The sequence below is a fragment of the Phaenicophaeus curvirostris genome, chromosome 6, assembly GCF_032191515.1.
Source record: "Phaenicophaeus curvirostris isolate KB17595 chromosome 6, BPBGC_Pcur_1.0, whole genome shotgun sequence".
Taxonomy (NCBI): Eukaryota; Metazoa; Chordata; class Aves; order Cuculiformes; family Cuculidae; genus Phaenicophaeus; species Phaenicophaeus curvirostris.
The window spans coordinates 41,906,965-41,928,841 of record NC_091397.1 but is presented as its reverse complement, the minus strand read 5'-3'; the positions used below and the strand labels follow the sequence as shown (position 1 = coordinate 41,928,841).

Sequence of the window (21,877 nt, the reverse complement as noted above, 5' to 3'; positions counted from 1 at the left end):
TATATATATATACCTAATCCTAAAATGCTAGGTTTTCATCTATAATTATGGATTAAATATATAAGTAGTTTTCTCTCAGTTCTAAAAGGTAGGTTTTGATGCTTTTAACTTTGTTATATTTTTCATTTGAGGACTGAAAAATGGTCATCCATTCAGAATTCCATGTATTTTAACATTTCAGCAGCAGCAGCACAGCCATGCTGAAATAAGAAACAAATAATTGTATATTTTCCTTACTCTTTCCAGCACCCTGCTGAGAGCTTGTGGAAATGCATTGCCTAGTTCATTTCTTACTATATTGAACTGCATAGGGGCTTGGATCATGGTTGAGAGAATGCCACAAACCTTTTACTTTTTTTGAGGATACATCCCCATACTCAGCCATTTAGAAGAATGTAGTTGTGCAGGAAACTTTAATTCTATTTATTACTACTTTCATGTAATAATTGAACATAGACTTGCTCATTACTCATTGAAATCTGTTGCTTAGAGTAGTGTAATGCATGATTTTGTACCTTGAATTTAAGAAATAGATGCAATTTTATTTTTCCTTTTACGAAGATCTCTTAAGAAAGTAGACATGCTCAGAAGAAATATACTGAGTTTAGATCGCAGATCATCCATAATAATCATCTACATTAAATACACACCTGTTTGAAACATCCAGACGCCTGTGAAATTTAGTCTCACATGGCCATGAACTCACAATCCCAGCACAAAAGTCAATCCCACACGCTATTGCTATAGACCGTGTGAATACTATATGCTATCAGTAATGTAAAAAAATAGTTGGGAAAGCAGAGGGGTTTGAGTTGCTGAAAACAGCCTCTGCTCTCTGATGGAAAGTGTCTCTTTCAGATCCTCTAGAAGCCACGCCAAAAGCTACAGATAATCTTCTCAGTCCTCTACTTCCCCACTTAGAAGGACAACCTGCTTCCTGATGCCTCTTCTCTTTTCAAAACAGAAAGCCGGAGATCACAAAGACTCTGCTCTATGCTGACGTTCAGCTTAATTTCTGCTGTATGATCTGAGTCCTCCAACTACAAACAGTTAACAGTCCTTCCTCTGCACCTACCCTGAAAGAAAGATCAGAGATTGGCTACGCTGATCAGTGTCTTCCTGGGCCATGACTCAGATACTGCATTCATCATGCGCACACACCAGGAGAAAATTTCTAGAAGCAGTTTCTAGAATTTCTAGAAGCCTTCCACTTACTCTTGCACTGGGTAAATTTATTCTGATCTGTTCTGTAACCAATGAGTAATCAGCGTATTTCACACTTCTCCTAATTCCTCCATTCAAGAAGGAAATAGCAGAAAAGCTGTCATGTATAGTATTTATTTCACAATATGCCATTATATGCCATTATGTAATATATATTATTAAATACATCATAATGGTATACTCAATCCATGTTAATGATACTTAATTTTATATATGTTGTATATATGCATGTATAATAAAGATATATACCTACATATAAAATATACATAAAAAACACATAATATTTATATATGAATTATCTATTTTTTTAACAGTAGCATCCACTGGTATCCATGTCTGCTTTCTAAGATAATTGCATAGTGATTTTGTAATACTTGAAAATTATTCAGTAAACGTAATTTAAAACATATGGAATTAACAGCTGAGTTTATATGACATAGCATGATCCATCAGCACAGAAACCAGTATGTGGGACTGGGATATTTTGTGTTCTCTATTTTATCTGCCAATTGATTGCAATTTTCATAGTCTTAGTCAATAAATTCACTGAACTGAGTCAGAATGGTCTTATGACATTTATTCATAGCAGTATGAACTTGCATATGAATATATTAAACTCAGAAGAACATCATCAACAATGTGCTAGCTGAGGCACTGTGAAAGCCTGGTTCATAACATAACATAACTATAACGAATCTTCCCCTAATTAGAAAGTTAAAAACTTCATCACTTTTCTCAGTCAAGATAAATCTTTAACATCCTGTGCTAATTGTTTTCATGGGTTGGCTTTACCACTTCTGTTTCAGTAACTAGGTGAGAGACAAAAAATCAGTAGTTTGGAAGCCAAACTAGAAGATTTTTATTCTTAGTTTTTCCCTTCTGTAGTTTGGGAAACTGCAAATTGTAAAGCTGGCTCTGCTGAGGAATAAAATATAAATGACATGTTCAGAATTACCAAAGGGAAGAAAAATTCCCTGAAAAGTCATGAAGGGGAGCACAGGTGGGCTTTGGAAAGTCAATTGACTGGTAACTATAGAGGCTAATTTTGGCTGGATGTGACCCAAAGAAAGCAGCTGCTAAGTGTGACATGAAGACATTCCAACAGCAATAGTGCCACTGGAAATGTCAAAAGGAGGTCTTACCAAGGCAGAACCAATATCCTTTAGATTCTTAAAAATACACACGAAAATGCAGCCTTTTGTGCTTAAAATTGTACTGAAATAGTAAGGCCTCTGTTCATTAAATAAATATGGTCCGTTCATGCAGACTTTCATACTGTAGCCTAGTATGAAAGTTTTTATATAGCCGTTTTACTATAATATTGCTATGCACATATAATGTGAACATTCTTAGCGCATTTAGAGAATCATGTTGCTTCCTGACTAGGTGGCTGCTCAAAGAAACGGCAGGTGTCACTTGGAAGTTGGTTTTATGCAATTTCATTTTACAGGCTCCAATTTAGTCCATTGCTTTCATAACAGATATTATTGATTAGTTACCAAACAGTTTAAAAAAACACAAAAATATTTGCAGAGTGCTTTAATTTACAAAGAAGCCCAATTCTCAGACAAAAGGCTTTCAGATAGGACTGAATATTACAGACATTGTAAAAAAGGAGAAAATAAATGACATTCTTTAAAAGAGTTACAAAGTCAGCCCATAAAAACTAACTGGCAAGTTAAAATCCTGGTATTAGTCACTTTTGTTCTTTTGCTAAAAGTAGGCAGATCACTCCTCCGCCTTCATTTTGGTGGGCTAAACAAACTGATCACCTTCAATCATTTCTGATAAGAGAGGTGCTTTCTTAGACCGATCACAGTCTGAGTTTATCCCTTCTGAGTTTGGACATTGAGAATTACAGGTGGTGCCTTTTCAGTGCCTTGTTCAAGCCCTTTAGTGCTGCCCTCTCGCTCCTGGAAGAACTGCTGGATATCTTGGAGGAGGACTACATTTCCTTTTTCACAAATTTCATGTGAGTTATTTCACTTTACAGCAGGCTTACTGCTGTCCTGTGTTCTGTACACTCTGCTCTTTCTCATTCTCTTCCTTTTCCAGCTGAACTGCTAGCTTAATGCAGAAATTAGTCTTAGTCTTCATGTGATACTGTTATATTTAATTACATTTCTATTACTCCATATCTGAAATCAGGCTAACGGTCCCGTTCAGTATTTTTATTTTCCCTGGTCTCAACAATGAGTTCTACTCTTTGGCTATTGACTAAATGCACTAACATAACTCTACCTTTTGTGCCAAAGTTTGCTGAAGTTTTGCTAAAGCCCTCAAAGTTCATTAAAAAATCCCTCCTGGTAGAAACACAGTTTAAAAATGCGCATCCCAGCTAAGTAAATGGCTCATCTGAAGACTCTGTCTACATTTAGCAGATGGTGTTTTGGGTACTTGTCCTAGAAAATACATTGAAGATTTATTTTCTTCTGTAGGATGCTTTTACTGAAAAAGTACATTTTCTAAAAAAATCTTCAATTATTGGGCTGTCTGTTTTACAAGAACCCTAGCTGTCACATTTTGCCCATGCTGTCTTCCCAGGATGTGCCAAGAAAAGATTCATATCCCCCTCAAAGCTGATGCAAAGTGGCTCATGTCCACGTTTCTCAGTGATATCATTCCTTGGAGTAAACCGGCCTTAAATTAAATTCAAGTCTCTCGACTGAGCTTCACGTAGAAATGCCTATTCCTGAAACACAACTGCTTTGTTTTTTTCTGAGACCTTCTCAGATGATTGGCAAGAAACAATAAGACAACGTCATCTTCTAGCAGAGCATGACACCAGCTGCAGGCTGTGAGACTATAACTTGTGACATGAAGGCATTTCAGAGTGCAAGACCTCCCCAGACAGTTTCATAACCAATTTTAGCATTTTGAATCGGACCACGTTGTGTCAACTATGTCTGGATTTTTCTCTTGAAGGGAGTTAATTGACCTACCTCATACACATGTCTGGGAACAAATTCATATGGGTTATCATCAGGCAGCAGAGCACAGCCTTGAAATAAAACAGAGAGCTTGCCAAACTGATATGCCGTTAGGACTGCTTCCCTGTAAATAAGCAATGATCCTGTTAGAGCCAGTGCACCTGGATAGTTTTCATGGGGCCCACAGTCCAAGGTTTTACACACGCACATGAGAGGACTGACAAGGGTTAGCGACTGACCCTTCTCTGATTCCTTAGATACTGCTTTTTTCTTTCCCCAAAAATATGCTGTTATTACCCTGCTGCCAGGTGCTGGGCAAGTTCCATGCAGTAGGCAGAAAAAGAAGTAGGTAGTCTTGTGAAATATCATTTCTGAGTCTTATTATTACATTTCCCACTGGTGTCATCTGCAGTGAGGGCCCTGTTGTGTTTGACACTGTAGAAGCATTCAACAGGAGTTACTGCAAAACCAGAAGAGCTAACAAAAGGAAGGAAAAATAGACATGAAGTAATTTTCCTAGCAGCAAACATCTGGTCTGTGGTCAGCCAAGAAAAGAACCCCAGTCTTCTGACTCCTATAGCAAGGCTGATTCTAGCTTGCTCATTCCAGTTATCCCCCTGAAATAAACCCTCCAGGGACTGGGCAGGAACCAGCCCAGGGCAATTTCATGCAAAGGAACAGGTTGACTGCCCTGCAGGACGCCTGTCATAGAACAGAAGGTCTATGCAGAGCTTCAAAGCCCTTGCAGAAGGGATACAGGGCTTCATTCTTTTATAGACAAATGAGGAATGGGATAGGGAATAGGACAGTTTCAGCTTTTCAGTCCTAAAAAAGTGATAGAAATGAGTAAATCCACTATGAATATCTTAATACAAGCTGTTGAGGATGTTTACAATTTCAAAAATAAACAGACTCTTTTTAACATTCTGTGTACATGGCTGATCATAAGAAAATTTGTGTCATGTTCACTTTCCAAATTTAAAAATACCTTTGGGACGTGCTGCTTGGTGCTGGAGGACTTGACATAAGGCTTGTCAGTACAACATCTGAATTCAAAAGATAGCTGTGAGAGCCCTTCCGAGAACTCTGCCACCTTTTTTCATTTAGATTCTGGCAAATCACTTACTGGTTTCTCTGACTCACTTGTCTGACATGCAAATAAGTCGTAAGAGTGTCATTTTTAGTATGAATAGTTATTAGAGATCGTCTGACAAATGAGACCTGCCTAACAAAATTTCATTTCCTGGAATGTAACAATGTGCAGTGCTTTATAAGTTACATATGTCAGGATTGACTTGTAAATGGTTTACTTCTGGGCTGCTAAAATAAGCTACCCCTTATCCTCTTACCCCTATCTACTCATCAGTGGCTCTTCTCTAAACGTTCCCAAGCCCTTGGACCTGCCATTGACTTGCCTGTGCAAACAGCCCTGAACTCTGAAAGACTGAAAGTGGAAGACAAAAACATTTTCTTATGAAAATGTGAAAGAGGTTCTGTCCCCAGCTGCTCAAACCACAAAACCACCCAGTTTATTGTCTCTTTGGATACGCTGGCAGGGATCTATTTGTTTCAGCAATTTCCTTCCTACATTGGTTGAAGTGAATCACATGTGTCGAGACCTGCTTCTTGGACTAGCCCACTTTTCAAGGACTAAAATGAGTTAGAGAGAGCAACATGAGCATCTCTATCAGCAGACTGGTGTCTTCTTCCTGCCCACCCTGTTCACTTCTGACTTAAAGATAGACAAAAGACAACTACCTCTACCAGCACAGCTGAGAAGGAAACAGTCACTGAAGTGGGTCAGTAAGAAGAAGGTTGGAGTGAGCTGGGAAGCCACAACCTCAGTGAATCCAACAGAAGATGTCCCAATACAATCTCAAAATCTTTGCGTACTTAAATATGGATCCATATTTACATATAAGTCATCAGAAATTTGACAGTCATCCAAACTGGGCTAATTCTTCAGAACAACTTCTCCTTTTTCCACACAGAAGAGGGATATCCCAGAGAGCAGGCGGTGTAAACACGCTCACACGGAGTCAGTGATGTGCCTCAGTCATAACAGGAGAAACCCCCCCTAGGTTTTCAGGACCTGATTTGGCTGTAAAACTAATAAGGATGCAACAGCCAACAGTGATAGGTATATTTACTAGGAGTGGGATTGTAATTAGTCACCAAGATCATAAAATAACCATTAGAAGAGAACAAATCACTGACGTGTGCAAAACCTGGAAACTTGATCTAGAGGTGAAAAAGTCTTAACATCTCCGCTAGAGCTCCTGTTCAGTTTTAAGTCTGTGTGGTGGAAGGAGGATTAAAGCATATCAGAAGCTCTGCAATACTTTAATGTCTTCACTCACATCAATTTTTTGTGATTACTTCTACTGCCAATGTCTAATCCATTTTTCCTCAGGGGAAAGGCTAGGATAAATAAACTAAACTGCATTCTTTCTGAAACGGGGAACTTCTTCTGTCATGTTCCCTCCTATTCATCTCCTTTCTGATGCATACAGTCCAAGAGGATACTGGAGAACATTAGACCAAAGACCTGTGATCTGCGCTGGACTCCAGTCAGCTGCTGGGAGGAATCCAAGGCTTTAGATCCAACCTGTAAAAGCCAGAACAGTTTTGGACCTGCCAAACATGGGGAGGTGATGACTCTCCATGGGCCATGCCACCACATTCAGAGATGTGGGGGTCCATCAAGATAAATAGTGAGTTGTGCCCTGTGAAGAATCCTTTCTTTTGTAAATAATTGTGCCTGCTTCTGTAACCTTCTGGGCATGCTGTGAAGCCTGCTTTCCCCTTTCCATTTTAAATCAGTTGAGCAAGGATTGAGGTTTTTCTATTTACTGGCTATCCTTTATCCTTGCTGTGATGTTGTCATTTATCAAGTGAATGCCCAAAGCATTGAATAGGCAAGTGGAGATACATTTTTTAAGTTACATAACTAATTTTGTAAAATATTTTTATTCCTTTCTTGATAGATTTTACATTCCTTTAATCATTCTTGATCCCTTTCTTGAGCCTCTTTTAGTATATTTCTTAAGATATGGTAACAGTATTACATAAAGCATTTCGAATGAGGCTGTTACATCGGTCTGTATGTGTGAATATATATGTATGCATTTTTCATATTCTCCTTCCCATTCCTCAAGCATTTCAGTGACTTGATTCCTTGTTTGTTTATTTGTTTTTACTACAGCTGCAGTTTGACAGAGGTTTTATTTGTGCTGTCCATAGCAATGTCCTCATATCTTTCCTGGGCTGACAGAAGTAAATCAAAACCCGGAAAGATATTTTTAAGTAGATTGCGTACTCCTCCTGCATGTGTTATCACTGAACTTTACTCATCAACATTTTGTCCATTCATCTAAATCCCTCTAAAAATCTTTTTATCCTACTCGAGTTTGTCCAGCTTGAGTAACCTTGTCTCATTTGCATGCTTTGCCCTCGACTGCTCATTTCCATCTCCAGAGCTGCATTAACTAACAGAGAAACCACTATAGACTTTTTAGCCATTATACTTTTCCTATATTTTGCCATGGAGTCAAAAATATCTGGTTCAGCAAACCAAGTAACGTACATTCTGATGCTTACCCAGCCATGGGTAAAATTGTCCCACAGAAAAGAGTATGAAGTTCCAGCTCTGAAGAACTATTCTATGTGATGAATCTCTCCAGTGAAGTTCAGTTGTGGTGACAGCACAGCAACAGCAGGCTGATGTATCCCCACAATATCCTTTCTGGCAAACAGTTTAGAGACTTCCATATCATGGACAGGTTTACTGGAGGAACGGAGTACAGAAAGTTGGAAGGGATTAAATACCTTCCTTTCCTTCAGACTGGTATGATGATGTGTACATTATCACAGTGTAATGTGTATAATATTGTTATTGTATTCAATTTTGATATTGAAGATATTTCGGGAGAGGTTCACAGCTTGTCTATTAATAGTTTTTGCTACAGTGCTGCAGTAATTAATTGAGGAACTCTCAGGACTAACTAGTGGTATTACTTAGATAAAATAAGGATGGTTTATTCTCCTACCCATCATCATTCCTTACTTCCATAATATAGGGGCTGTATAAAAGAACCTGTACAACAACTTTGCCATGCATTTCTTAGAGATGGATAGTTTTCCTGGTTCTTCAGCCTCCATGACATCTCAGCAACTGGCTTAGGGAAAAGAAGTGTTAGGTTTTAGATCACTTTTTTATATCCTGAGAGATTCCTGGATTTTTTTTTTAATGATCAGAGTTCACAAGAATTAATGTTCAAATAATTTTTCATCTGGAAAAAAAAGGATCACTGGGATTTGTTGCTTTTTCTTGAAGTTGTTTAAATATCACCTGTCATTCATAGTAGCAATTTTCTGTCCTTCGAGAACCTTATCACTAAAAATACACGATCACTAATGCTTGCTTAAATAACTGATAACTGTCACAAAATCCAATAATACATTTAAGTTTGGGAACTTCGAAACAGTATCTTGATGAAACGAAAATTTATCACCCTTGAACATTGACAGCATATTATATATTACCCTCTAACTCATGAGAACTTTGTACAGATCTTCAAGGGAATGAATATATGTATTATGCTAAGGTTGTAGCTGGTAAGCCTGCTGAAAGAAAGCATCAAGAGGGAAGGGGCTTTGAATCTACTGATGCTCTTTCTGGGCAATTCCTGTACGGTACCAGCTTCAGTGACATGAGACATTCATGCCAAACATTAGATGCTCCATCTTTGTGGTTTTTTAACTGAATTTCCCATGATTTGGTCTCTTTGTCAAAGATAAAGCCTGTCTGCCCGGTCCTAGGGCATGCTCTGAAGCCTTCCATTTTGGAAGAGACCGAGCAGTGGGGATGTAGGTGCTTGGCCCAGTGCAGTGCCACACAGCTGGATCTCTGCAAGACTGGAATAAGCCTGAATTAGCTTGATTTTGGGAAGCGTTCGTCAGCCACAGCAGAGTGGCGCAGTGGCACGGCCATGCTGCTCCTGGCACACAACTAGCGCCTATGTGGACATGTGTTCTCAAAATCTGAAATGACCGAAAGCCTTTGGGACTTCTGAAGTACTCACGAAGGCTGACTTTAGCCTCCTGAAACTATGATCAACAGAGGGAAGTAGCTTCCATCACAGGCTATGTTTCTGTTCCTGCTTTGAACTGGACTCTGTGGAGGCAACGATGCTTCCTGGAGAAGCTGTGGAAGGCCGCTACATCTCACAACACTATCTATAACGTGAGGCAAAGCTCAGCCTAGTGCCATGTTGACTCACCTGAGCTACCTCAAATAATAAAATTCAGCACATCCAGTGACAGTATCAGCCCCATGGCTTTTCCAACAAACGCTCTACCACTTTTACACTACCAAATGTGAGCACATCTAAAGTCATACCTATTTGAACATTCTTGTTGTGAATTTAGACACCCTTAAATACCTGAGACACATACATGGTTTCCATAAGAAGCTCAGTTTGCTGAGCTTCTTGCGGAATAGAGACAAACAGAGTCAGTGGGAGCACTGATATTCCAGCACTATGTCCTCAGTTGGTAACCTCCTTTAGGGCTCAGCACTGCAGACCAGGTGGAAAGGAACCACAGTGACATAATTCAGAAGGAAAGAGGAAGAGGAAATTACTTCAGATCCATGAAATTTGTGACCTGAGACTGATAAATATTTGTGTCCCTGCAATATTAGCCATACAAAATTGAGTCTGTGGAAGGAGTGGTGTACTTAGCTACATGTCACAGTGCCTGAATCGTGGCCAGTGTTTTCTAGTAGTATTCTTAGTCAAGGTGGAAAATTCACATGGCAGATATCATTATAATTCTCAAGAAGCGTTGTGTCATTGTCCTTACCCAGCAGAGCCACCGGCGAGCCATCCTGTGGTGCAGCCAGTGAAAGAACAGTCCAGAACAGCTCTTTTCAGTTCTTCTGCAGTTGCTAAGCGAGCACTCAGGTCAACACAAGCTTTCTCAGCCTCAGCTAAATCCAGACCCTGAGAGTTGTTCTTGGACTCAAGTGCAAACACTTTCCCTGTAGCACCAAGAAACAACACGTCACTCCTCTTAGTATTGTACTCAACACATATTCAATAAAAACATTGCAAGTTATCAACAAATAGTCTTCTTGCTTTTACTAAGTTCTTTTTAAGAAGCAACCTATTTCTTGGAATGAGTAATATTATCAACACTGTAAGTATCTTTGTCTTAGCTTTTCATTTAGTTGTGTTCATCAACAGAAAAGCAATATGGCTTAAGCCCCTATTCATTCCCAACACATGTGAAAAGCCTGTCTTGCCTCCATTGGTCTGTGCTTCAGATCTGGAGAGAGAAAGCAGAATACTCACTCATAAACACATACAGTCAGAGTCAGAACATCTCCTGTGTGCTGTAACACTGGAATTCATTACTAAGCACCTTTCAGTTACATTTATAAGAACTACATCTACAAAGTAAGTAAGCAAAATCTAAAATCCAGTATTGCAACCCACTCTTCCACATCAGGAATAGAATTAGACTTATTTGCTAAAATAAATATAGCATAACTCTATGGCAATTTCTGCTAAATGCTGCCACTTTGTTTTCTTATCTTTCTGGAAAGACAGATGGAATTTTTTTCTTAGCGGAAGGCTTTTTTGAATGAGCATGAGAACATATTTAGCAGGACAATTTCTTATGTTATTTTTATTTTCAGTTCAGTTTATTTTACTTTAATTTATCTAACCCTGTGAAAGCTGTAAGGGTGCAGGTCAGAGGTTTTGGCAACTGGGAACAAGGCAGTGGGGGTTTTGGCAATAAAGCTTGAGAAGTTACTGGGTTATGGAATAAACATGTTAGTTGGATGTCTCCAGAAAAAGAAACGATGCAACATTTTATGGCGCTGACATGTAAATTGCCAAAAGGATCTTCTTTCTGAAGATAACATCCATCAGAATATCTTCTAGATTTCAAAGGTACAGGTTTAGTTGGCTTCCAGGAGCAGGAAGACAGCTTTTGAGCACTGTTCATGCAGTAAATGCCTGGAAACTATTATTACGTCTTATTTAAAAAGTAGATTAGTGGTAACAGTTAGATCAATGCATAGCTTCCAGCACATACCAAGTTCTCAGTATGTAGCTAGCTTCATACTCATACGATATGTTGACCAGTGACAGGAGCCCTTCAGATTGATTCTGTACCTAGTGGTGCCCCTACCATGTATTATTTCAACAAATTGATAAATATTAACTTAATCCTAAATGCACGGAACTGATACAGGGTAGGTCTATCCCTGACAGCTTTCTGTTCTCATTTGTGCACAGTTTAATCCATCACAAGGATTGCAGCCCTTGCAGCAAAAAATGCTGAGTTTCTTTCAAGCCAATATGTCATTTGTGCTTACATTAGCTGACAAGGACAGGTGAGTCCTGATGAAGATTCCTACTTTGGTGGGAGTTCTACCTGTGCAGAGTCCCAAGTCATTCTGACTTGGGCAGATAAGCAAATAAAGTAAGAGTGACAAACAGTGACAAGAAGGAACAGAAATTCAGATTGCCCAGAGTGACCTTCTCACACAGTTAACAGTGGTTGACCAAGGAACGCAACCCAGAAGCACAGATCAGTGTTCTAACCACTAGACTACATTGTGTCTTGCTTCTCAACTATAGTCAATACCATGAATTGTAATTAGAATAGGGGAGTTTACAGAGAGAGGTGAAAAAAGCAAGCCTGTCATCACCAAACCCTCGGGGTTCTTTGCAAAATGTGCCAAAGAGTGCACGTGACTAACAGAGGCTATTATTTCCAAAGCCATGAATAGACATAGCAAAGTATGCCTGAGGTAGAGAAAGAGATAACAAAAGCAGAAGGACATTTTTAAAGAATGATTCCTAAATTGCAGAATAACGTTCTCTAATAAAGGTAAAGAGGGGTTAAATGTAATGTTTTACTGAGGTTTTGTCCCCACTGAAGACTTGTCCACATTCTACATTTCACAATTTGGCTGTCAGGTTTGAAATTAATAATCAAAGGCATATAGGACAAGTTTGTGTAGCATCTGACTTAAATCATACATGTTAGTTTGATGTGGCAGTAAGCCTTATTTTCCAGCCATTAATATTTTATTTAGAAGACTCAAAGAAAGGAAAACCATTGAGTTCCATCAACATATAATTAGAAGAAATTAAGTTCATCATTTAAACTTTTTACCAGTAATTGCCAATTACATTTTTAAAGGAGTAAAAGACTGAGCTGAGATAGCTTTCCATTAGTGCTGTTAGATGTTTTCAAGTACTTCAGATAAACTAACTTTTTAATAGAAACTATGAAGATGATCTTTGAAAATAGAGTCTTATCCTTCAAAAAGGTATCTCAGATGTCCAAATTGTGTAGACAAATAGCTTTTAAGGTAATCTAGGAAGGAACTACTGGTTGAGAAAATTACAGTGAACTGCTTTATAGGAAATTCTAGTTAGCCAGAAGTGGATAAAGAAGGCTGACCTACTAACCAGACCAAGGTCCACAAAGCTTTATAAGCCCTATGGCTATCTGCTTGGTTTTTAAGATGTACTCTCTGTTTTGCCCAATTTCTTACTTAGAAAATATAAAGGCAAATAAGGTTCACTTATCTGACACTTGACCAAAGGAACAGCTAGATCCCCAGTTTCCTGAGCTGTGTCACACAACTGAGAGGCAGGCACAGGAAAAAAATATAGGATGCATGTTAGCATGAAAAAATACATAAGCACATCAGAGCAGGAAATCCTCTTAAATAAATAAGGCCACAACACCAAAATTTAATTCTATACCTTATAGTGGTATGATTAATATGCTTGAGATATTAATGTATTTAATTTTTCTTACTTTTAATCTCAAAAGTGGTATAATTTTAAAGTTTGGGATTGAAAGGACCTGGTGAAGTATTTGTAAATATTTGTAAATTTGTAAAAGCACTCTTAGTTGAAATGTAAAGGTTTTTTTTAAAAAAGGTTTATGTCATATACTTCATACCACTGTCAGTTTTGGTACTGGGGTTGTGAAAAATTCCAGTGGTATCCTCTTTCTCTAGTACATTGTAACAATGTGAAGTAGATGAAATCAGTTTTCTCTCTGAAATAGAATGAAGAGAGGTATTGTAATTCTGTTTCAAATGCATGGTTTTAAGTATGAGACTGTACTATATTTCCATAAGGTGCAGGACTGAAATATCATGTCTTTGTGTTCATTTATGTGCAGAATGTAGCACGCCTTTGCTTGTGGCACCTCTGAACATCCACCATGTTTGAGCTCCTCAACCTTCTCCCTTCATTTCTGCCCCATAACACTTGCTTCCCATAATACAATGATGAGACAGGCAATGTGGAAACTTGTTTCAAAAACTCTACATATTTTTCTGAAGCCTTTTCAAACAAGGCCAGTTCCTTTGGCTTCAAGAGTAAGCTGGAAAACCATGGAAAGCAGCCTTTGTCAAGAAGCATAATGCTCATCTTGAAATTATCAGGTTCATAATTAAAATGTCTTTGTTGCAGTAGGTTTCTTCAGGTTCTCCTTTGGAGCCAGTGACAAAGATTTAATTTCATTGGCAAGACATAAATGATAGGACATAATTCTTCCTACAGTGAATTAACAGCTGGTCCCACATCTCCCAAGAAAAATTCACAGGTGAAACCAAAACCATTCTCTCTTCTATAACTAGCCTATATTTTATCAGTAGCCTCTACCATCATCTGATCACTATTATTACAGAATGATTGTTATATTTTGATATACTAAAAAAAGAACAACTTCTGTAATTGTTGGCCCTAAATCTTTGTCAACAAGCAATAGCTGAATATAGTTTTTGAGTTACCCATTACAGTCTGATTGAAAACATACTCACAGAAGCATAGACCTCAAGGCCGCTAGGGTTCATTTTTATCACCTTGTTTAATTCCTGCATAACCAGACTGCAGAATTCCCCCAGTAATTCCACCATCGAGTCCAAAAATTCATGGCTGAACTGGAGCATGTCTTTTCAGAAGGCATCCAGTCATGATTCAATGACTCCAAGTAATGGAGAATTTACAGCACACTTTAGAGTAAACTGTTCCAATGGTTCATTACTTTCACTCTGCCTTATTTCCAGACTCAAATTTTGCTAAACTCAGCTTCTAACAACTGGACTTTATTACGCTTACAAGACTGAAGAGCTGTCTACAATCAGTAAGTGCAAAAAAGGGACTCTTGAAACAAAACCAGTCCAAAACCTGTTTCTTAATTTTTTAAGGAATCCCAGTGGAATTAGCAGAGTTTTCTTGATTACGAAGAAGACAGAGTTTGGCTAATTCATTCTAATACAGTAATAGATACAACAGCAAGTTCTGAGGCATATAGGCATGGTTCAAAGCCCACTAAAATGAGTTCAAGGTTCCTCATGTCTTCAGCAGGATTTGCATCATGATTGAAGAAGAAACATTAAACTGCATAGCCAAATGTATTTTGAAATAAAAAATTGTCTCTGAAATAATATAAACTGAAAGCACTTCAAAAGGCATGCCCAGTGTGCTGATGTCATGACATGATACTTACTAGTTCAAAGGATAAAACCTAATCAGTTTCAACAAAATATAAGAGGTGAAAGACATGAAAATTTGCAGCCTGATTTATTTTTACTTATATGTGAAAAACGTCAAACTGAGGTGAAAGAGAGTGGAGGGAGGGAAGGTCACTTCTATACTTCAAGAGCAATGAAACCTCTAGTTCTGTAGCTATGTGTAACAATGGTCATGATTGTAATAGTAAGGGTGGAGGATTTAGTAAAACTGTAAAATTACAGACAGAGATTTGGGTAATTACCAGTTCTGCTTAGTGTTCATGAATGTTGAGTTTATTTCTTTGAGAAACTAAGTTGAATGATGTCTTATTTGATTCAAATTGCTTGAAATATTACATCATCAGAAAAATAGCAAGACTGGGAGGTCACCTTTGAGTTCCTTCTCAGCTAAATTCAATTTGAGCTTAAATTTTAATTTTACTACAGGCCTTAGGATAAAATAGTTGGAACTGCTTATTTATTTTTGCAACATGCAAACATATCTGCTGTTTTTGCAAGTGAGAGCCTGAAATGCTTAATACACCTGCTACTCAAATGCAAGTGTCAGGACAGAGCAGAAGAGCTAAAGCATACTTTTTTCTTTTTCTTTACAAAAAGGGTGCAAAGCAAGTCCAAGGAAAGATTATAGTAGTTTTTTTTCCCTACCTTTGACATCAGAGATGTCTGGCTCTAGGTCAGAAGCATGCAGCTCAGATGCTCACTTAATTGTTCCTAGCATTCTGGACTCACGATCCTTCCATCTGCAAACTCTGCAATCACTATGGGTGTTCACTACCAGACAACTGGTTTGACCAGTAGGTCTTCCACGTAACCCAAATTTAGTCAACAGGATAACTTCACTCTGGAACAACTAGTTAAGTTTTGCAGTTAGTGCTTTTTTTTTCAGCTTAGGGGTATCTTAGCAAGGCATACGAATCGCTGACATGCTCTGTCTCAGAGCAAGTACTCTGCAGAAAACTATGGCTCATACACGTGGATATTTTAGCTGCCTTGAAAAGACAAGAGAGGGAGTCAGAAAAAAAGAGCAGAGGTGACTCCTGAGCAGCATGCATGAAGCTGCATCCTTGTTCTCCTGCTCTGGCACAAATGCTAAGAAATTCCCCCGAGCCTGCATTCGCACTGGTATAATTGAGACCCGTCATGACAGCCTGTATTATTTCCCAGTAACTGCACAAACAGAAGTGGCAAACCACGGTAAGCCAGAGCAGGAGTAAGCTCTTGAGGAGCCTTCTGTCTGTCTGACCCTGACCTCAACAGCTATGAGCAAGCACATTTCAATCATTAAAAAAAAATGCAAAGCAAAACAAAGCTACCTTTTACTTCAGCATTTACCTTTGTCTTTCTGGAGTCTATCTGAAATACAGCAATATGTGCTGTGGTAAATACTACTCAAAAGAGATCAATTGAGCTTCAAGGCTTTACACGTCCACCAGACTTCGATGGTTTCCAGTTTTATTGCCTGCTTTCTGTCATTATTTGTGTATGAGATGATAAAATCTTCCTTAGGGAAAAATATCGTAACCGGTTTCAGAGGTTTGCCTGTAACAGGGGCCAGTCTGAATTTCACAGGGCTTTTACAAGGTAAGTTCAAAATCCCTTCAGTAGTTTGCAAAGCAGTCAGTTACTTTTAGTTAAATATAATAAATACACACATCCATATGTGTCATTCAGAATGGTCCTTTGGCACTTAAATGACACTGGCGTGATTAGAAAAGCACAATTGTATTTTCACCTACAAGTTGCATAAATGGGGAGGGGGCTTCCTGCTTGGATCAAGCCAGTATCGAAAAGAAAGTCTTAATCATGTTTCATACTCTCAGATCTTCTGAAATACATAAGCCAATGTGTAGTGATAAATCTTGAAGTTCACATAAAGTGTTTTCTTCTCCATCAACGTATAATAAGCCAGATGGTTTACAGGACAGTGTTGCTGTTGTTTGCTTGGATATTAGTATTAGGAGAACATACTGAATAATGCAATAATAAAGGACTTGCATATTTTTTGCAGTGATAATTAGAAGTTAAATAAAAATGGAAACTACAGTATTACAGGAATGCTCTATGACTGTAACGTACTTCAGACGTTCTACCCTTTAATCCTTATAATCGATTTAACATGTGTGAAGTAAATTTGACAAACTGTTGAATGACAATTAAAATTGGTCATGAACTCTGCTTTAAAATGATCTCAAATATTTTTTTCTTTTTCTCTTTAAGAGGATGTCTGTTTAGGAACCAAGAAGATGCCATTAATTCTACAGAAATAATACAAATTGGCCGATGCTTTTGAAAAGATAAGGCAATTTTTCAGATGAAGTATTCATATGAAGGGAAATTACATACTCCTATCCCGTCCCCTTTTCTTAAGTTCTGTTGACAACTCTATTTCATAAGTCTGCATTTTTTTTCATCATTTGAGAGGCATTTTGCTAAGGAAGGAGTATTTCTGAAAATCAGAATTGCGGATTTGCCTGCTACAACACAGTGCAGCTCCCTGACACGTTTCTTTTCCTTTATTAATAATGAAAAATAATTTTCCTCACATTTACAAGACAGAGTTCTGTTGTATAAAGGGTATTTTACACAAAACAGTAGAAACATACAGTCAAGATTAATTTGCTCCTTTTCCTTCACGACACCTTGCCATTAGCTGAAATAAATTTAGGTTAAAGAGGAAAAATACTTTGAGAAGAACAAAATAAGAGGGTTTTTATTGCCCTATCATGTTTAAGATCTGTTCTCTGGAATAATGCAGCAAACATTGATGGCAAAGGATTAATGTACTGGAAAAAAAAAAATCCTGAGATCAGGCATAAATCTATCACAGCTGTAAAAGTGAAAAAATGTAGCCATTCAGCATTGCTCTCCCAGTTGTTTCAAAAATAAATCCTGGTTTTGCTAAGGCAAGTTGGTACTCTTTACTACAGGCTTAATCATTACCAGGGCAATAGGCTACTAGAAACTTTCAAGAGATGCAGCTATTCAGGATAATCATCAGTGAGTAAAAAGTCACATTTCAGAGTAATCAGTAGCTGGTGCTTCAGCCAAATTCATGTCCTGATCAAATCCCTCAGCAGTGAATTGCAGATGAAACTCAGGTGTAGAAAGGTGAGCAGTCATCTTCAGCGTGGGCAGTACTGAACAAAAAAGGCTCTTAGGAAAAGATTTTGACTTCTTGTCTTCCCTTTCTTGAGTACCTGCCCATATAAATTGACACTGGGGGGCATCTGAAGTGGGTAGAGAAGAAGGTTCTTTGGGGAAAAGATACTTTAAATTACAATGAGAGCTCTGCTAAAATATAGCTGAGTCTTCTTATTCACATCCTTATTTCCTCTGGAAAAGTTCACTATCCTGTCATTTTCTTGTAATAAAATAATCTTAGCCTTCTGGGATCTTATTTCCTTTCTCTGCTTAACCCCAGGTTATTTGTAGAGTCCCAAAAACCTCTGAATCAGACATTTCCTAACCCAAACTGGGGCGTGTATTTAAGTTTCTTATTAAAAAAAATAAAAGTGGATTTTTTTCTGTTTTTTCTTTTTTGCAATAACACATTTCAACATACAGCTCTCATTCCAGCCATAGCAACCCAGCCCAAACTGAATGGGGGACTCACCATCAGCCTGAACAGAGATGATCTGAAGGATGAAGAAGACAGATCCTACACCCTGGAGAAAGGTGAGAGAGAATCTCTGAGAGCCTGAAGCCATTGCCCTGCTTGCAAAGCTCTCAGCCACAGGAGGTTGGCTGCCGAAGATTTTTTTTCTCTCCTCCTCTGCACTTTCACAACGGGGTCTGCAGTGATGATTTCAAGGAGTGCTTTCTCTCGGCAGGATCCTGCGTCTTGGGTTTACCCTGAAGGCAGGAGGGGTGGAAAAAGAAAGAGGGAGGGAGAGAGGAATCCTTGGCTTGGGTAGTGTAAAGGGGAGGGGAGGGTTGGGGGGGGGGAGATGTCCAGCCAGCTGGGGTTGGGGAGAGGCTTTATCCAGCCCAGTCTGCAGGGCAGTGTGTGCAGAGAGCCGGTGTGAAAAGTCACATTACCCTGTCAGTAAATACTTAATGGATCACAGTGGAAGAAATGTAAAAGCCGGGAGGGAGAGAAAAGGGGGGGAAAAGGACAAGCGCCCAGCAGAAGAAATCCCTGGCTGAGAGGAGAAGGGCAGCTAGATAGCTGACATTGGTACACGGTGAGTTTTCGGGTTTATCTATGCATCTCTGGAGGGATGGGATCAAATGTGGGGAGTGTTTTCTCTCTGCAACGTGAAATCAGCCAGACGAAAGCTGCTGAGGGTTGCAGGTCAAGGGCTGCCGCAGCAAGAGTGGTGATCTTCAGTTAAAGAGTAAGGAAAGGTGACAAATGGCACAGGACCCTGGTGGCCAAGCCTCTGTGAAGATTGGGATTGGGATGCTTAATCCTGCTATTTCAGACCCTGGGTTTGGGATGGGTCTGAGGAACTGAAAGTCAAAACAGGAGTCTGTCAGCTGATCTGCATCAGTGTTCCTGGTCTAGATTAACGGGTTGGTGCTGGTCAGGTTTGAACACTCTGAAGATGAGGGGCGTTTTCATGTCCCACTAGCATTTACAGCACTAACACCTGTCCCTTATTCTCATTCCTCTTATATTTGTCCCAACACAACTCAAAAAACAGAACCCCACAATAAGAGGAAACATGCTGGCAGTGATGCCAGAATTTATTTCACTAAATGTATAAATGGAATAGTTTTGTGTTGCTGTTGGAACTGATCAGAGCTCAGAAATGTTGTTTTCATATTCCCATCCTATTTTGCTTTTATTTCAGCTTCTTAAATTTTTTTCCCTTAGAAATTCAAAGCTGGACAAAAAAACTGCTCACCCTGCTAGAAACTCCAAGCCACCAGGAACAGAATTAAGGACCTGACGCACCCCACTGTCAGAGGCCCTAGTGTGCTATGAGGCAAGGTGCTGGTAGGCAGTTGCAGGTATCTTCGGATAATGATGAACCTGCCCAGTGGTTTTTTCCATCTGACTGAAATGACTCAAGATCAGAAACTTCTGCATACGATACTCAAGTAAGCAAGTAACACCATAACGCTGGAAGCTTTAAAAATACCTGCTTTTGATGAATTAAGGCAGATAATACTCTGATCTTGTTGACTTTTAAATAAAGACCTTCTTGGCCTTCTTTATCTCCATGCACGACGTGCAAATGGACATGCTGAAAGCTATCAGACAGGTATCCTTGAATTTTCTGTTTATCCAGAGAACAGAGATGGCAGCACATTTCTTTACATTGCCTTGCCAAACTAACTTGTATGGAACACCTCCAGAATTAGAAAGAAGGGTAGTTTCTTGCTCACTCCATCATTAACATGGGATGGTCGGTGTAATGTAACTGCATTTCACTTTGATGGAAACTGCATGCTCTGCACAACAGAAATTAACATATAACAAAAACGAAAATAGAAAGGTCTAGTGTTCATTTAATTTATTAGTGTTTCTTTAACCAGTGACCTAGCTAATGGCAAAAAATTCAGCTTGAACCCTCCAGTCAGTACACCGGTAGATTTAGCCCATTTAAAAAAAAAAACAGTAGACATGAAAAGATGAGAGAATATGGTGATTCTACACATTTTTAGTGAGGTAGCAAAGAGATTTCAGGAAACTGAGTAAGTAGTTACAGTAAGCCACACAGCCATTAATATAGCCTTGGCATGACCACAGCAATAGCTCCGGGTTTCCTTGACAATTGTCATAGGGCTGATAACTTCGTTGGCCTTTTGCTGTCTTCATGAGCTTGGCCAAAGCAGCTGGGGGAAAGGACATGTTTTTCCAGATTTCCATCTAAAATTCCAAAGATCTTTTGGATTAGTTCTGCTGAAATTGATTCATTTCCTCGTGTTGATATATGTAAAGGCATGTTGCCACTCTGGCTCCTATCTTGGAAAATCTCAGCTTGTATTCTTGAGTAGAACATCTCACTGATTTTAAAGAATTACTATAGACCACAGGTTCTGTTCATTTCTGAAGACATGAGCTGTTCACGTAATGACCTGGCTTCTTCTTGTCATCTCATCTAAACAGTAAAGTAAGTCTGTAAATGTAGAAAGGTAAGGGCACTTAACAGTTATTAACTCCTGAAAGGTAAGTACCTCAATGCCAAACAGTTGTCCTTCCAGTCTAGTATTTCTGTCAATGCAAGTCCCTGCTCCTAGTATTTTTTGGAAAATTTACCTAAAGATGAGCAGATATGATTTATATTGAAATGATTACACACATTGTTTTGCATTGAAATCAACATTAATCAGGCAAAAATCAGGGCTTTAGATTCTGGGCTTCTTGGAACCAAAATCTCAAAATGAGATCTGGAAGTTAATATGGTTAAAGCTTCATATGAGTAGGCAGCGTGCACTCGCAGCCTAGAAGGCCAACTCTATCCTGGGTGCACCAAAAGAAGCATGGCCAGCAGGGTGAGGGAGGTGATTCTGACCCTTTATTCCTCTCTTGTGAGATCCCACCTGGAGTATTGTGTCCAGTTCTGGACTCCTCAATGTAAGAAGGATATGAAACTGTTGGAATGGGTTCAGAGGAGGGCTACAAAGATGATCAGAGGGCTGGAGCACCTCCCATACGAGGACAGGCTGAGAGAGTTGGGCTTGTTCAGCCTGGAGAAGGCTCCGAGGAGGCCTTATAGCGACCTTCCAGGACCTGAAGATGTCCTACAAGAAAGCTGAGGAGGGACTGTTCACAAAGGATTGTAGTGATAAGATTAAGAACAATGGGTATAAACTGGAGAGGGGCAGATTTAGATTAGACATAAGGAGGAATTTATTCACTACAAGAGTGGTGAGACACCGGCACAGGTTGCCCAGGGAAGCTGTGGATGCTCCATCCTGGAGATGTTCAAGGCCAGGCTGGATGGGGCCTTAAGCAGCCTGATCTAGTGGGACGTGTCCCTGCCCATGGCAGTGGGGTTGGAACTGGATGATCTTCAAGATCCCTTCCAATCCAAAATATTCTATGATTCTATGATATAACTGTTTGCTCGGAACCTCTGGCATTAATAGCACCACAATAGCGCATTGGTCAAAGTATACAGTGTGTGATGGACAATGTATTATGTCACATTACAAAAGATTAATTGTACATGCAGCTTTACACAACTCATAG

The 21,877-nt window shown here is 39.1% G+C and overlaps 1 protein-coding gene across 1 annotated transcript in view; it reads right to left on the bottom strand.

Annotated features, from left to right (window-relative positions):
* The window catches only part of SUSD5 (sushi domain containing 5), a 42,719-nt gene extending 24,095 nt beyond the window's left edge, over nucleotides 1-18,624 (bottom strand). The window contains exons 1-2 of the mRNA XM_069859945.1: nucleotides 18,347-18,624; nucleotides 10,020-10,197 (exon numbers count right to left, since the gene is read on the bottom strand). Of these exons, the coding sequence (XP_069716046.1) occupies nucleotides 10,020-10,197; nucleotides 18,347-18,440 (272 nt within the window). The 5' untranslated portion in view covers nucleotides 18,441-18,624. The remainder of the gene's footprint in view (nucleotides 1-10,019; nucleotides 10,198-18,346) is intronic.
* Nucleotides 18,625-21,877: the final 3,253 nt, after the last annotated feature.